Raw genomic sequence first — 17938 nt, forward strand, 5'->3', positions numbered from 1 at the left:
AGCGCGAAGCGACCAATCAGCTTCTTTCAAAGCCTACCCAACAGTTGGGAAAACCCACATTTAAAATCGGAAAGGTTGGAATATCTAAAGAGGAACAAAAATGTGCTTAAATATATTCACTATAGTATTATTTTTTTAATTAAATATATTTAGAGTTTATTATAACTACGTATTAGGCTAGCTACAAAAAATGATCACAAGCTGTGTTTGTGTTTGCACTTTGACATTTTCTCATCCCTCCCCGTCTGTCTTTAAATAGTTTAACCCAATGCTCTGCCGCACTGCATTCTAATGAATTCTCCTCAACGTTCTGGTCGAACATTCCTTTTCAGTCAGTGGCAGCTGGATCATTTTTTAGGTCGATTGTAATTTAACACACAATGCGATTACATTTTGCAACAGTTTTGCTAACGAAAACGCCATTCAGCATCACATGAAAAAAAATCAATGTCACCTCTGTCGTTGCTGTCACGCTCTTTCTTAACAACGTCGTTAGTAACCAGATGACTTCATACACCTAGATACCGTTCAGCTGTATCTCAGTCAGTCAGAGAGGGTTACGCTACCAGTGGGGCCGGACAGAAATACCAAGCAACAGATAACCCGAAGGATCAACAGTTTGATTAAAGATTACAATACAAAACAATCCCCTTGGAGCTCGTTCGTTAAGGTATGGCTGCATGCTTGGTGCTATAGAAAATGTCAGCTGACTACCTGTCTGATTTCAGACTCCGGCCAGTAGATCGCATGCTTGCATAAGGAAGGTTTGCGTAGGGCAGTTTTATGGAAGTACAACGGATTTCAACTTAAGATGACATGATTTATTAATAGAAGCCATTTAAACATTCGCTAATGCAATTGATGTTGCCATTGAGGTGTATGAATTTGATTTGATTAGCTTAATTGTAGCCTGTGTAACCTTAAATCATTGATATGCTGAATATACACTAAAATATTGGTGATGTGTGATTATTAATGAATGGAAATTGGCTTGTTATATATCCTGAATGAGTATCTAGAATGTATTCTAGTTGTGATAATTCTTTTTTTCTGTCAACACCGGAATACTGTAATTTCCCCCTATTTTAATGATAACTTAAAACATTCTGACAATGTGAGGCCTTGTGACAAGCTTGCTGGATTGAAAATTAATTTCTGAGCCATGTTTATGTTGACCAAAATTATAAATCAATAAAAACGTAAAACATATTTACTGAAAACCGTATTCATATGTTGGAAGCCATTGTTCTGGATTCAAGCAGTTACCATCTACCAGCAGAGCTAACTAACTCTTGACCCTCTTTTTTTATTAGCTTCTCCCATTCTGACATAAAATATGTCAGACAAAAAATATGCCATTCTAATATCGACAAATACACATTACTCAAAAATCACAATAAATAAAGACATTTGAGCATTTGTTTTCAAATACTTGGTATTATATCCTAATATGTGCTCTGACAAGATTTATTTTTACATTTACGTCAAACTGGTCAGCCTAAAATCTAGATTATATACAAAATTGGCATTTTTACCAAATTGGCATTTTAACCAAATTCACAAATGTATTGTATATAATTCAAGTTAAAATAAAATAATGAAAAGCTAAAGATATATGCTTTAATTACATATTGTGTCCCTTATTTCCCCTCTTGTAAAATGACTGGACAAGTTAAAGTTCTTCACATGACAAGTTTGGTTTGTGGTCTGCTGGTCTCTAAGCTTATTGTAGTTTTGCATTTTAAAATTAGTTTATATTTCGATACTATTTTAAAATTTGGTGTACGTTTTAGTTTGTTCCATTTCTATTTAGGTTTTGTATATTTAGTTTTAGTGATTCTAGTTTAGCTGAGTTAACAGAACACATCCAGTCCATTCAGTCAATTTCCTTCACGTTAGTCCCTTTATTCATCAGGGTTTGCCACAGCGGAATGAACCGCCATCTTTTCCAGCATATGTTTTACACAGCGGATGCCCTTCCAGCTGCAACAGAGCACACAGATACACTCTCATTCACACAAATACAATTTAGTATATACAATTCACCTATAGCGCTTGACGTTAGACTATGGGGGGAAACCAGAGCACCTGGAGAAATCCCATGCCAACATGGGGAGAACATGCAAACTCCACACAGAAATACCAACTGGCCCAGCCAGAACTCAAACCAGTGATCTTCCTGCTGTGAGGCGACAGTGCTAACCATTGAGCCACCGCGTTGCCCCGTTCATTGTCAATCAAAGCAGAGTTTAACTCTTGTGCAAAACTTTTGCTAATAAAAAATAAAAGTCAAAATGATGAAAGATTCATACATTTTTTCATATAAACATGTGTATATGTAAGGATACATGCCTTGTTTACATTTATTGTCAGATGAAGAAAAGTTAGAACATGTTTTATGTCTACATAGAAAAAATGCTAAATAAAGATAAAAAATATAAAGGATAAAAATATTACAAAACATATTTTTTTCTAGCCTACAAAAATATGAAAAACCACTGCTTTTTTCCCTTTTTCATCTCAGGAGGCTTTTTTAGTTAATTCATAACAATTTGCTTTTGTATAATGTTATTATTATTAATAGCAGTAGTATTTATTATATCCATATTTCTATTTGTTTTATTAAAAACAAGCCTAGATTTGCCCACCTGCAGGTTTTAGACCATATGGGGCACAGCATGTATATTTGGATATAACTCAGGTTTTTGAACACACTTCGTTATTATTGTTCATTTATTTGTTTGCTGGAAATTAAAACTGAATTTAGAAATAGTTTTGAAACAAATATTTGCGCTTAACAAACAAAATTAATTATTTATAGGTTAATTGATGTCTGTGCGTAAAGGTTTCCCTATCCACGATAGCCTACGTGAAAATAGATCATTTATCTCTCATTCTGATGCTCTGTAGATGCTCTGTTTAACTGTTTTCTGTTAAAAAAAAACTGTTAAATGTTAACTGTTTGCTTGTGAAATGCTCAGTTTTTCCACTTACACTTACTTTACGTCATGTAAATACATGTAAATAGCAAAAGCACTTATGGCGCGATGCAAGGCTCTTAAAGGGAATGGGAGATGAGACTCTGATTGGTTTATTCTCAAAACACATCTACTGTATAACTCATTAAGAAAATAAACTCAACCCTTTTAGACCATACGCCACAGTGTAAAGCGGATTTTCCCATCCTTAAATTAGCAAATATGGATTCTAACATGCCCTGAATGTGTTTGCGCCCTGCACTTTCCGTTTTGCGCATGGACCGTCAAAATAGAGCCCCATATGTGGTGAGCACACTGACCTGGACAGACTGATGGACATTTAGATCATTTTAGTTTTTAAAGCTTGTCAAAAATTGCTTTAAAAGAAAAGGTCTATTGAAAGAATGTACATGTATGCATAGGCCTGTCACAATAATCAATATATATCAACTTTGCAACACATGGACATGACCTCAATCGTTTTTGGTGATGCAATATATAATTGCCCATACATAAAAAAAAAACTGTTCTAGCACATTTATATGATCGTGCAACATCTCTATCTCTATTGGAGGTGTCAGTGTCAGTATGGTTAATAAAACACTGTAGTATTTACTATAAATTACTTTATTATACTTTCATGTGGTTGTCTAAACAGTGAAAATAGATCTGACAGCAGATATCGCAGCCTCTGTTACTTTTACCTTGCTCTTTTTATTTATTATTATTTATTTAGGATCTGCGTTTTCACAATCTCATTATAATTATTAAACTGTTAAAATTACCAATTAAATTAATTATGTGCTCTTTGGAAGAATGTACTTGTATTGTGATGATATTATATTGTCATCCTTGCATTATATAATGAGTGGCATAAAATGGTCTGAAAATAGCAATAATATCGTTTATTGCAATATATTTTGGTGCAATATATCGTACAATAAATAGATATCGTGACAGACCTATGTATACAACCAGGGTTTGCTAGTTTTGACACATTCTTTAAATACGTGGCTGGCTTATGAATAATACATTTAAATGGTTTTGATAGGGCGCATAGAAATTTTCTGCTGGACAAACTGGCTCATTAGAAAAAAAATCCTGCAGTTTGCCCTGTATAAGTCTGAAATTTGGTTATAAAAAGCCTTAAATCTGATTGGTGAAACTTGCATTAACCCCAAAACACACTTTGACTGTAGATTTTGCCCAACTATAAACATAAACATGGAAATATTGACATAATTTAACCACTTTAAATCATCTTCTGAGCCATAATCCTTAATAACTTAACATTTATTCTACCGTACATTCACTTTTAGGAAGGTTTCTATGCACATTTCATAAATCAGACAACTTGGCTATCAGATCTATTGTGATGATGATGATTATTTTTATTTCAGGTTTATTTGACAGGGACAATGCACATTAATACATCAAAATAAATAATACAAAAAATACGATGCACCAAAATTAGCTAAAAGGTTCATTTTTTTCTGTAGTCCCAGGACAGATGTTAGAATAGTCATTCTATTTTTCTGTAAATATTGGATCCTTTACTTCACCACCTAAACCTATTCATTGTGGTGTTCCACAAGGATCTATTCTTGGCCCTCTTTTATTTTCTCTTTATATGCTTCCTTTAAGCTCAATACTCCTCAAACATAACATAAGCTATCACTGCTATGCTGATGATCTCCAACTATACTTTCCAATCAAACTAGGAAAAGATTTATCATTAGAAAATCTTTTCCTATGCCTTACCGACATTAAGACCTGGATGACAAATAACTCTCTGCAACTAAATGAGAATAAAAAAGAAGTGTTAATTTTAGGTTCTGTTGCTACCAACAATTCAATTAAAACTCAGCTAGGAGCCCTAAATGACAATCTGCACAATCACGCCAAAAATCTCAGAGTTATCTTCGATCCACTCTTGCAGTTTGATAAACATGTAAATGCGGTTGTGAAGAGCAGCTTTTTCCAGCTTAGATTGGTGGCAAAAGTTAAACCCTTTCTTTCTAAAAAAGATTTAGAAATCGTAACCCATGCTTTAATCTCCTCTTGGTTAGACTACTGCAACTCTTTGTACATTGGCCTTCCTCAGTCAACACTCTCTCGGCTACAGTTGGTCCAAAATGCAGCCGCCAGATTAATAACAGGAACTAAGAAAAGAGATCATATCTGCCCTGTCCTCGCCTCATTGCACTGACTACCTATAAAATACAGGGTGGGTTTTAAAATTCTTCTTTTTTTACTTATCTCATGACCAGTTTCTTTTGTCTGTCCCTCGGTCTCGCTGCAAGTCAAAGGGTGATAAAGCTTTCAGTCTTGTTTCAGTCTCCCACTGAACATCAGAATCTCTCCTTCTTTGGATGCTTTTAAATCTAATTTAAAGACATATTTTTACTCTCTTGCCTTTGACTGATGCATGCATGTTATTTTTTATTATTTATATTTTAGTATTACTTTTAAATATATTTCATTGTATTTTAATACCAGTTTTTTTTTAGTTTTATTGTCTAGTTTATTTTATTGTAAAGCACTTTGGATCAACTACAGTTGTGTTAAATTGGGCTCTATAAATAAAGTTTGCCTTGTCTTGCTTTGCCTATGAAATCTAACATCTGTGTTGCCAGGTCTTTTAATATGTTTTTTTATGTTGTTGTTGACAGGTGGTCTGTGTCATGCAGCAGAAAGTGTGCACACGTAACACAGCTCTGTTTGTGAAGAACGGTCAGGCGTGTGGAGCCGGAGCCACTTCTCACCTTCCCTTCCGCTGCCCGCGATGTGGAGAACAGGAGCGCTTTCACACTCTTTCCTCTCTCAGAGCTCACCTAGAGTACAACCACCCGTTCCACACCAAACACGACATCAGCCTGCTCTCTCCCAGAGATCTCTGCCACTCAGAACGCAAGGAGGGCTGCAAAATCCCCAGTGCAGACACTCATAAAGTACGCGACGCTGGCACGAGTACAAACTCATCCACAAGAGGAGAGCACAAACACATGCAACCCGCATCGCAGAAGCTCCCAGAGAGGAGCCTGAGTGTTGGGGATGCATCCGCTGGACCGCTTTCAGCTCCGGTGGCATCAGTTGAGAAGAGGCTGGAGGGAATGATGAGGACAGCCAACAGCAGCATGGAGAGGCGTCTGCTGCGTCTGAGCTCGGAGCTGGCTCAGACAGATACGGCTATCCTGTGCGAGCGCGCTCATTCTCATCACCTGGCCCAGGAGAAACAGGAGGTGCTGGAGCGAGAGCGGGCGCTCAGTAGACAGGTGGATGCCGCCGTCATGGTCATCGCCACGCTCAAGCAGCAGCTCAGCATCTCCGAGCACGAGCTGGAGAGGAGAGAGCAGTAAGTGGAAGAGTCGAAATGAATTTCAGATTATTCATATTTGTGGTTGTGGTTGAATTTTGTATTTTCCTACTTAAAACACAAAAGGAGATGTTTCAAAGAATGCCCAAGCTGCTATTTATAATGTAACTGCATGTCCTAAATAGACCTGGATGATACAGTCAAAAATGCTGTTCTTACTTAGATTTTTTGTCTAGTTTCTAATCCAAATATTTAAAAATTCTTAAACCAAAAATCGTTTTCTAGGCAAGCAAATACATATGCCAAAGGTAACTAACTTTTTCCTTAACAAAATAATCTGCCAATGAGGTAAACAAAATAATCTTGTTTTTACTTTTGATTTAAGATTAATTTACTTACCCCATTGACAGATTTTGCTTGCTTTAAGGGCAGAAATATATCTTTTTTTTAAGGAATTTTTAAATATTTGGATTAAAAACAAGACAAAAATTTTAAGACAAGCATTATTTTGCAGTGTAGTATTGGATAAAAAATGAATGCTTTGGAATGACATGAATGTCAGTAAATGTAGGCTGCATCATCTTTGCCAAGCAGTGGTAAATGTGTTAACGGGGGGGTGTCTGCAGGGTCTTAAAAAGTCTTAAAATTTCTTGAATCTCAAAAACAACATTTTAGGCTTTAAAAAGTCTTAAATCTACTGAAATATTGTGTTGTGGGTCTTAAATCTTATTGAAAAGGTCTTAATTTTCCTTTGTTCATGCATAGCTACCCAATTTGGCCAAAACCCATAGAATTTCCAACAATCCATCTCAATAAAATTTGTCACTTTTTATTCAACAATTTCATAATTAACTCTTTTCATAACACTATAATGGTTGTTTCATTCATTCATTCATTCATTTTCTTTTCGGCTTAGTCCCTTTACCAATCTGGTGTCGTCACAGCGGAATGAACCGCCAACTTATCCAGCACATGTTTTATGCAGCGGATGTCCAATGCTGGGAAACACCCATACACTCTCTCTCTCTCTCTCTCTCTCTCTCTCTCTCTCTCTCTCTCTCTCTCTCACACACACATACACATACACACACACTATGAACAATTTAGTATCCGATTCACCGCATGTCTTTGGACTGTGAGGGAAACCAGAGCACCCGGAGGAAACCCACGTGAACGCGGGGAGAACATGCAAACTCCACACAGAAATGCCAACTAACCCAGCCAAGGCTCGAAACAGCGACCTTCTTGCTGTGAGGTGACAGCACTACCTACTGCGCCACCACGTCACCTAAATAAAATATATTGCTCATAATTATTTTCCTTACAATAACATTTGTTTAAAAGTTCTTCCTGTATTTACTGCGAGGATACTGACCTGATCTGTATTTTCTATTAATAAATTTAAATTATTGCATTATTAAATTTATTAAATTATAATAAAATTTTGATGGGGCAAATAAAAATCTTTTGCAACTGGAATATTAAAAAAAATATTTAAAAAAAGCATTAAGCCCTGTATAAGTCTAAAATTTAATTCATAATGGTCTTAAAAATGTCTTAAAATTTCTTAAATTTAATTTGGTGAAACCTGCAGCAACCCTGGGTAAACAAATCAAGTTCTTATATATACAGTAGATATACCCAAAAACAAAAAAATCTGACGGTGTCTTATTTTGTTATTCTGCTATATATTGCAATATGAATACAACTTTACCAGATCGCTTTAATAGCTCTATTTGGAAAGAAATCATTCATTAGATTAGATTGATTGGGGTGTGAGTAATGTATAACAAAATAATCAATAGCAAAAATAAAAAGTTTAATAAACACTGCTTTAGGGTTTTTGGTAGAGTCAAACCTTATTCAGGTACAGAAACTGAATAATGTCATGTAAAATAAAATTAAAGTCTTTGTTATACTTTTTCAGTAACATTATTCTTCTGTAAAGTTAGAAATGTACTTATTTTGTGCCTAAATGCTATAAACTCTCTTGAAATGGCTTTTAAAACACTGTTATGGTTATACTTTGCAATGACTCTACATTATCTCAACTGTTGTGCTGATAAACTTTAATCCTAACACAACATTGCATGTCCTGTGATGTGATTATTGCTGACACACATTGTGACATCGTTGCTGAAATGATATTTTGTACAAAATACATAATTGACAATGTACAGACTTCCTTTTTAAAAATGTACTTACAGCAAGTATTAAATGTAGTAAGTACTTGCTCATATATTGACTACTACTGATAAAATAAGGATTATCAGTAGTATGATATCAACACTACACTAGTAAAACCAAAATGCATGTAAAAATTTGCTGACCAGATTTAAATACAAATGTAACTGAACAAAACTGAGACTTCTTCAATTGAATCAGTGAGTTTTCAACTGGAGATTCACTCAGATTAAATCATTTTGAATGAACGAATCATTAACTGTACTCACTCTGACCGGCTTGTTTGAATCAGTGAGTTCCCAACTGGAGATTCACTCTGTCTGGCTCAATTGAGTCAGTTCATTCTTAACTGGAGGCTCTCTCTAAGTGGTATCATTTGAATTAGAGAATCGTTAACTGGAGATTTACTCCATCTGGTTTATTTGAATCAGTGAGTTCTTATCTGGAGTTCCTGCTAACTGGTGAATTGCTCTGATTGGCTTATTAAATTTATTCAATTGAGATGTTTACTCAAGAACTCATGCTTTCAGCTTAATCAAGTTTCTTGAAAGAATCATTCATTGTGATTCCTGAAATTATTTAACTGTTTAAGTTAAACTCAAAATAATTAGCTGTGCGCACCGAGTAGAATAAAAGTACAATTAATATATATTGTGATTAAATTGTGCACTATTTAAAATGCAAGTAAAAGCTTTCCAAAATAAAAATACTTTTACAAAGTAATTAAGTACAGAAATGAATTACAAATATTTTATCTCTTGGTGCAACATTATTTGTAATCGAGGTGGGGGGGTGGGGGGTGTAAAACTTTTGTTTTACGTTTAAAACAAAAGTTTGCTCTGAAACACCTTTGTAATACATTGGTGGACGTCGCTCTGGGGCTCCGCCTACCTTGCGTCGTGCAGTGGAAATTTTCTGTTGTTGTTTTCTTTTTTTAAAAATCCCTCTATGTATAGCAGCAAGAACCAAAAAAAAAGCACTACTTTAAAGACATTAGTTTGCAAAATGTAAATCATGTTTCAGTTTCATTAAGCTGTTCTTTGGTAACCATCTTTTACCATGTTGCAGGGAAGTCATTACCATCCAGAAGTTTCTGGAGGCAGCGGCGCAGCATGAGATGTGTGGGAAGGTTCGTTTGCGGCGGTTCATCGAGAGCCTCCTGCGGCGGATTTCCCTGGCTGAGAAACTGCTGGAATATTATCAGAGGGGCCCTCACAGGCATTACTGCACAGCACACTCCGTATGTCATGAAAACTTCCACAAAAAAAAACAACAGTATGCAGAAGTGGCCATAGGTCATGTGCATCTATGTAAACTTTTTATAAAATGTCCATTAAATATTTTGCATACGTTAGAAAAAAAAACAGACCAGATTTAGCCATTTTAACAATAACTCGTTGGGAGCAGAGGACAGTTTCTGTTGCTTTATTTACATTTAATCTAAAATCGACAAAATAACACTTAATGATATAATTAATACCTGTTATTAAGTGACTTTTATTAAGTTTAAGGTCAGAAATAAAGATTACAATCATGACAAAAAAAATTTTTTCATTGCATCACAATAAAGAAAACAACTAAAACATGGAATGTGTATGTTAGTTTTCTGTATTATGCTCTGTATTATGCATGCAGGATATTTAATAAATGCTTAATAAAAAGCTAAAATAAAGGCAGAATAATTTTCAGACATTAGACATCACTTTTGGCCACTACTGTATAGCTCATGATATAATGTATAGCAGTGGCCCCCTCATCTGCGTCCCAGTAGGGGTCTTCCAAGAATTATTAAGGTTCACTGTAGTTATTAGGTGTTGGAAAAGCTACTTGAAAAATGTATTGAACTAAGCTATTAGTTACTCTTCTTAAAATGTAACAAGCTTAGCTAAAAGCTACTTGACAAAAGTAGTTAAGCTACATCTAAACTATTTTTACAATTTTCATTTTTAAATTGAAGCAACTTAAATCCAAATCGATCATATCTTAGGGATCAATAAAACTGTCAATTAAACATATGAGGCAGAATTGTTCAGTATAATAATATGCTGTACATAACTAAAAATCTGATAAAACCAGGTGTTACACATTTAAAATACTATAGTCATTTATAGTAAAGGGAAATAATTAGGAAAAGCATCATATTGTATGTATTTCCAACTCTTCATAATGAATTAAACTCTTCAAAATGAATTTATATATATATATATATATATATATATATATATATATATATATATATATATATATATATATATATATATATATATATATATATATATATATATATATATATATATACATACACACACACACACACACACACAGTTGAAGTCAGAATTATTAGCCCCCTTTTGTTTTGTTTTTTTCTTTTGTTTCTTTTTTAATATTTCCCAAATGATGTTTAACAGAGCAAGGAAATTTTCACAGTACGTCTGATAATATTTTTTCTTCTGGAGAAAGTCTTACTTTTTAAATTTTTTAAAAACCAATTTTGGGACAAAATTATTAGCCCCTTTAAGCTAATTTTTTTCTCGATAGTCTACAAAACAAACCATCATTATACAATAACTTGCCTAATTTCCCTAACCTGCCTAGTTCACCTTATTAAACTAGTTAAGCCTTTAAATGTCACTTTAAGCTGTACAGAAGTGTCTTGAAAAATATCAAGTAAAATATTATTTACTGTCATCATGACAAGGATGAAATAAATCAATTATTAGAAATAAGTTTCTAAAACTATTATGCTTGGAAATGTGCTGAAACAACCTTCCCTCCATTAAACAGAAATTGGGTAAAAAAAAAATAAACAGGGTGCTAATAAGTCAGGGGGCTAATAATTCTGACTTCAACTGTATGTATGTATACATATATATATATATATATATATATATATATATATATATATATATATATATATATATATACAGATATGAAACATGTACTGCTTGAGATATGGTCACAAGGAATCCTGCTTCATAAATATATCCTCTCCCTCAGTCATCTTTCTATCAAGCACATTTCTCGTGTTAGCCTAATTGGTCACTGACCAGAGCAAAAGGTGGCAGTAACGCAATAAAAATTTTGTTGTCAACCACTAAAAAACAGGAAGAAGAAGAAATCGTCATTCTCACCATTAAATAGATTTACTTTCATTTGACACAGGCCTCACAGCTCAGTGAATTTCAGTGCTTTCACTTATTGGTCCCTCATCAGTAATTGTAGCTTGTGTGGATGCTTCTGCGTTATTTCACTAAAAAATAGCTTTGCTACTGAAAAGCTATGCGATAAATAAAGTAGTGACACGACCGCCACGCTACTGAGAAATGTAGTTAAGCTTGTAGCGTCACTACTTGTAGCGATGCTACCGCACAACACTGTTATTAGGGTAACAAGCACTAATTAAACAGATACCAGTGTGATGATAAACCAAATTATTGACAGTTAGTTGTGCAATTTTAATGATTATTAAAAGATTTTTTAAGTAAAAAAATAGATAAAATTGAGGTACCTTCCAGCATTATGCAAACATCTTCCAGCATTTCTGTCTTTCTATAAGCACCACCTACTGTCAGAAGGCAGATTTACATTTTCATTCAGGCTCTCCACTGTTTTTGTTTAGACCATAGACAGATCATTAAGGACTTTAAATGTTAAACTAGGAGTCTTCTGGAAAAAAGTTTGGGAATCACTGGTGCATATCATACATTTTGTTATGAAAGTGATTTTGTAGGTCACATAAACAAAATGCATTTTCATTAAAAGGTAAAAAAATATATAATAAAATTATTATTTTTTTTTTTTAAACAAAAGCTATAAAGAAATTATGGTAACACTTCACAATAAGGTTCTATAGGTAGTTAATGTTAGCATGAACAAACATTTATAATTGTATTTATTCATCTTAATAATAGATAAAGTTAATAAAGTTGTTTATTGCTAACTCATTAAAACTTAACCAATGTTAAGAAGCACACTTTTGAATTGTAATAATGCAATAGTAAATGCTGAACTATGATTAATTAGTTATGCACAAGTATTGTTCATTTTAGTCCATTTATAAAGTACCTGGAAAATTGTTGTGAAGTGTCACTAAAATTATAACAAACAATATGCTAGTTTTTAACAAATTTTTATTCAAGCTTTCTAAAAATTGGCTAAATTAAATCTTAATTCACAAACTGAACACATATTCATAACAAAAAGCATCAGGTCAGAGACCCCTGAACTGGAACAAAAAAAGGAAATTCCCTTTGATAATAAATCACCTGACATGACCCACTTGCAAGATTTTTCAGGATTGCAATAATGAACTTCTATTTCAGAAATATGTCAGCTTTCTGTGTTTCACTAATTTGTCATTATTTCAGGTGCCTCTGCCATCAGAGCTCGCTCCACAAAGAATAACACAAAGCAGGTATGACATTTAACTCAGTAATTCACATAACCTTCTTTTAAGCCACAATTCAAATACTCAAAAAACAGCTGAAAGAATTCAGAGCCTTCAAATCATGTCCTCATTTGTCAAAAGGTGCTCTTGGTTTCTGTAGTGGAAAGTTTGTACTCTCTAATTAATTCACACCATCTTACCAAGACTGTAAATATTCATGTTTCCCCTTGCACAAGTAATGAGTATGTGTTTCTTTTCCATTGAATTAGTCCTAATGTGTATGAAAAATTAAATATGCTTTCTATAAAAAATTGGTCACACTATAAAATAAGGTTTCATTAGTTAATGTATTTACTGACATGATCTAAGTGACAAACTAAATGCATAATTATATAAAATTAATTAAAAAAGACTAAACCTGTTGCTATTAAAGCAATTAGTTGACTTTACTTAAAAAAAATGAGTTAACCCATTGCTTTAAAATTAATCAGGTAACAAACTAAATGCATAATTATATAAAATTAAGTCAACTTAACAGTTTCATATGACAATTTTGTAAAAAATATATTAATCATTTAACTTGGTCCAAAATTTACAAAAGAATTTATTAAAATTTAAAGTTATGTCTGCGCAGATAGCCTAGTGGTCAGTGCACCGACATTCCAACTCACGTTCAAATCTTGACTCCTGTAGCTTTCTACTTTTTTTCGTTCTCCTACTCTCCAACATCACTTTCTGTCAATATTGGTTAAATTGGCAAAAATAAGTCTAAACAGGGGCGACATGGTGGCTAAGTGGTTAGTACGGATGCCTCAGGCCATCTTTCCACTGCACATATTAAACGACAAGCAACAGACCGGAAGTTATTCATCTACAATAGAGAGTAGTCCAGGAGAGTTCTGATCATCTCTGTATGCAGAAATTTCAGATCCGATTTGACCCATTAAATATTTGAACTCCTGCGACTAGGCGGTATGCGACCAGCCAACTGGATGTGATGTATTCCACTGTTGTCCAAGCAGATCCAGGCATGCGAGATGAGAAATTGTTTTTTTAATCTGAAAAAAAGTCTATATTAAAAAACAGTTCTATTCATAAATGAGTAATACAAATATTATTTTTTATGTTGCCTCCACATTCCCTCCAAAATTTTTACATGAATTTATAGTTGTCATTCATTTAACCATAATGAACACACAAATAAAGTCTCTTGCTTTTGCAAGTCTCTTGCTTTTTACGCGTCCTTGCTCGCTCGAGAGTCGGGAGCGATATTGCTAGACGGCCCGCTCCCGTCCAAAATTAAACCAGTAACCGACTGCTCCCGCGCTTTATTCTGAAATTTATTCCCGCACCGCAGAAATCTGGTTGGGTCCTGCGGCAGACCTCTACTTCACAGCAATAAGGTTACTAGTTCAGTCGATATCCTAATAGGCAACTAATAAGCACCTAGTTAATACTGGGAATTGGTTCCTTAACTAGTTATGCTTGTTAACATCAATTATTGCACTGTCAGTTAAACTAAAAAGAAGTTACTTTGTTTTCGTTAACTAATGGAAAAAAAGTCACATCTTTTGCTCACTCAAGTTTGTTATTTCATATAGAGACATGCTTGCTTTTTCCATGAGCACCTAAAGCACAGTGAGTACTGAATGTCACAATTTAACCATGCGTCATGTTACAAGAACCGACAAAAGAATCAGCTTCAAACTTTGTATGAATTATAAACATTTCTCTAATAATGGTAGACTAGTTACCTCAGACAAGCGCAGAGACCCAAACACTGCAGTACTTTATTTTCTCTAAATAAAACTTGTATCAGAGCTGCAGCGAGGCTTTGTCAATAGTGGATTCTCATTGAGCACAACTGAAGGTTGCTTAGCAATGGCAAACGCCACAAGAATGTGAGTTTAGAAGCACATAAAAATTGGTGAAGGGATCGTTACACTTCATGTTCTTCACACGAATTTGAGATGTAAAATGTGAGCAGCTACTAAAAGTGTTTTTTTTTTTTTTTTTTTTGCTAGTTCAAGTTAATAAATACATAAATTACCATTACTTTTGGAACCTTTTTGTAAAGTGTGACCTTAAAATGATATATGTGTGGTGAATGGTGATAAATATTTGTTATTGTGCTGTGGTTTGGCATCAGGTCTTCAGGAGAGCATCTTGAGCAGGATGAAGATGAAGAGCAGCAGTTACTTGCTCAGTCTGGATGGGGTTTGTCCAAAGGGGCTGCTGGTAGACTGGGTTACGACAGCTGGTCCCAGCGGAGGAGGTCAGATGGGTACGAGGTTTAGGGACAGAGGTGAAAACTATAGATGAATGTACATGCAAATAATAAATTATGATATTACTGAAGTAAGAATATGTTAACAATCATACAGTGGGGTTCAAAGGTCTGTAAACACATAGAAAAAAATTACTTCATTTTATTTATTATATTATTTGTGAAAATGATTAACTTTTAATGAATGAATTAAATTATTTATTTATTTGCATTTTATGTATCTATATATGCTCTTTAAATGTTTGCATAATTAATCAAAATTGTGATACAGTTTCCTTAAAAATATTAAGCAGTAAAATTGTTTTTCATCATCATATGATCAGTAAATCGTGTTTAAAAAAATGTAACTTTAATAAATCAGAATAGTATAACACATTTTAATTTAGTTTTTTTAAGTTATACAAAGTAGAAGTCTGTAAGGCTATGTAATTTATTTTAGATGTTCAGCAAATTTAGAAATGTGTCTACAGGATCATCAGTTACCTGAAGTCATAATAATATTTCACAATATTGCTGTTATTACTACATTATATTATATGCACTTACCGGCCACATTATTAAGTACACCTTACTAGTACTGTGTTGGTAAGGCTCCACCACATCCCAAAGGTGCTCCATTGGATTGAGATCCGGTGACTGTGGTGGCCATTTGAGTATAGTGAACTCATTGTCATGTTCAAGAAACCAGTCTGAGATGATTCGCACTTTATAACATGGTGCATTATCCTGCTGGTAGTAGCCATCAGGAGATGGAATGGACATGGTCAGCAATAATACTCAAGTAGGCTGTGGTGTTGACACGATGCTCAATTGGTACTAATGGGCCCAAAGTGTGCCAAGAAAATATCCCCCACACCATTACACCACCACCACCAACCTCAACCGTTGATAAAAGGCAGGATGGATTCATTCTTTAATGTTGTTGACGCCAAATTCTGACCTAATATCCAAATGTAAAAAAAATCTAATATCACATACACACAGAAAACAATCCAATAATAAATTAAATTTAATAAATTGAATGATGAATACATTTGAAATAAAATGTATTTGCTTAATGAAATTTTCAGTAGTGGCAGACTTTTGGACCCCACTGTATGTAATATTAGTAATATAAACCTCAACAAACAACAGCGATGTTCATCTACAGATGGCAAATGTCTTTTCTTAACATAATGTTACTTGTTATTATGGTCCATCTGTGAAATATTTGAATGATAAAATTGGCTGTGAATGAACACATGCTGAAACTGCCCTTTAATTCAAATAGATACAGTTTGGCTGTCATGAAAAAATTACATGCTAACATAAAGCAGAGCTAAAAGCCACAGTAGTTAATAATGTTACATGCTTGTTTTCTAACTAACACATGAATTTTGTAACATAATCAAAATAAAGGAAGATGTTAAACCTGGCTGGGATGCACAGGTTGAAAATTATGCCACTTTAAGCTTCTGATAGAAAATGCACTGTTTTAGCAAGAAAGAAAAAAGTATGTAGCAAAGATCTTAATAATTTCCTTGGGTCTTCTTTTTTTTGAAGGTGCTGTTGTGTGTTTTAAATAGTGGTGCTACATTTTAAAGGATAAATATATGTTTCTTTGTTTATGTTTGCCAGCCTCGTGAGAAATTTAACACAGGAGGGAAAAAGGAAAGAAAGTGTTAGTCCTTTTTTGTTTTTAAACTTGCAGCTATTATAATATGTGTTTATGTTATGTGTTTTTAAATTAATCGCCAAGAAGTTTGATACAGTAATCACATTTTTTTTGCCATTCTGCACATTTTGAGCAATAGCACTTTTGACAGTGAGACAGTTCTGTAAAAACAAAAAAGTAGTGCTTTGATTTAAAGCGATTGTTCACCCAAAATGAAACGTCTGTCAATGGCATTTGAAGGTTAAAATAAAATAAAAAATGTCCGCATAATGAAAATCAGTGGTCACCAACACAGTTTAAATTTCCACAACACTACTCAATATTCAATATCGCCGGATTTACGTTCTAATATGAAGCAAATGTTGTCAAAGTTTGCAAAAAAAAGACAGAATATCCTAAACAGTGTTGGGGAAAGTTACTTTAGAAAGTAATAAATTAAAATATTGAGTTACTACCCAAAAATTACTAGTTGCATTATTTAGTTTTTTTTTTATAGTTATGTTACTTTTGAGTTACTTTTGTCTTAAGTTTTATTACCTGGCTGAGGCTTGATCTCTTTCAGAACTTTTCTGATAATAAAAATGTTTTAGGATAATGTTATCGAAGAACTTCCTGACCCCAGAGCTCTACATGCCGTATATACAGATTACTGAAGGTTTAAAGCAATGTTTGCTACTTTTGTACAATTTGTCTTAAAGGAGTGGTCCATCATATTTTAAACTTTAGTTGATGTGTAATGTAGCTGTGTGAACATAAACATCACTTCTAAATGTATTGCACTCAAAGTTCGGTGCAAAGTCTTTCTTCGAGTTAGCTTAGCAAGGCCTTCAGTGAATGAAGTTTATAGGGACTTCAAAAAAATACATCCGGGCTAGTGAGATCACAAGGTCTGCTGGTTATGCACATTCACCACGTGCATACACCCTGTGCAGCGAAGGTGCATGGCCAGAGGCACTGTAATGTTAAAAGCAGTGAAAGCTAAAATGTCGTCCAAATTCTGCTATTTCCGCAGAGCTTGTTCTGTTTCTGTATTTGGCTTTCAAAGGACACAACACAAAGAGAGAAGTGCTTACAATTTAATTTTAATCATGTTCCAGAGAATTATAATAAATATATAGCTACCATTTGACAA

General features: G+C 33.9%; 1 protein-coding gene across 2 annotated transcripts in view; it reads left to right on the forward strand.

Moving 5' to 3' along the window:
• Nucleotides 1–17938, forward strand: part of znf365 (zinc finger protein 365) — a 32431-nt gene that overhangs the window by 13095 nt on the left and 1398 nt on the right. The window contains exons 1-5 of one of the 2 annotated variants that reach the window (XR_015513759.1): nt 317–670; nt 5651–6333; nt 9547–9718; nt 12846–12892; nt 15015–17402. Coding sequence is in view for 1 of the 2 variants with exons in the window: in XM_087291007.1 (XP_087147133.1) it covers nt 5651–6333; nt 9547–9718; nt 12846–12892; nt 15015–15162 (1050 nt within the window). In the remaining variant the exon portion in view is untranslated. Of the gene's footprint in view, nt 1–316; nt 671–5650; nt 6334–9546; nt 9719–12845; nt 12893–15014; nt 17566–17938 lie in introns of those variants that run through there. The other variant, XM_087291007.1, reaches the window with a different exon arrangement.

Source organism: Danio rerio, chromosome 17 (assembly GCF_052040795.2).
Source record: "Danio rerio strain M-AB ecotype USA chromosome 17, GRCz13ab, whole genome shotgun sequence".
NCBI classification, from domain to species: domain Eukaryota; kingdom Metazoa; phylum Chordata; class Actinopteri; order Cypriniformes; family Danionidae; genus Danio; species Danio rerio.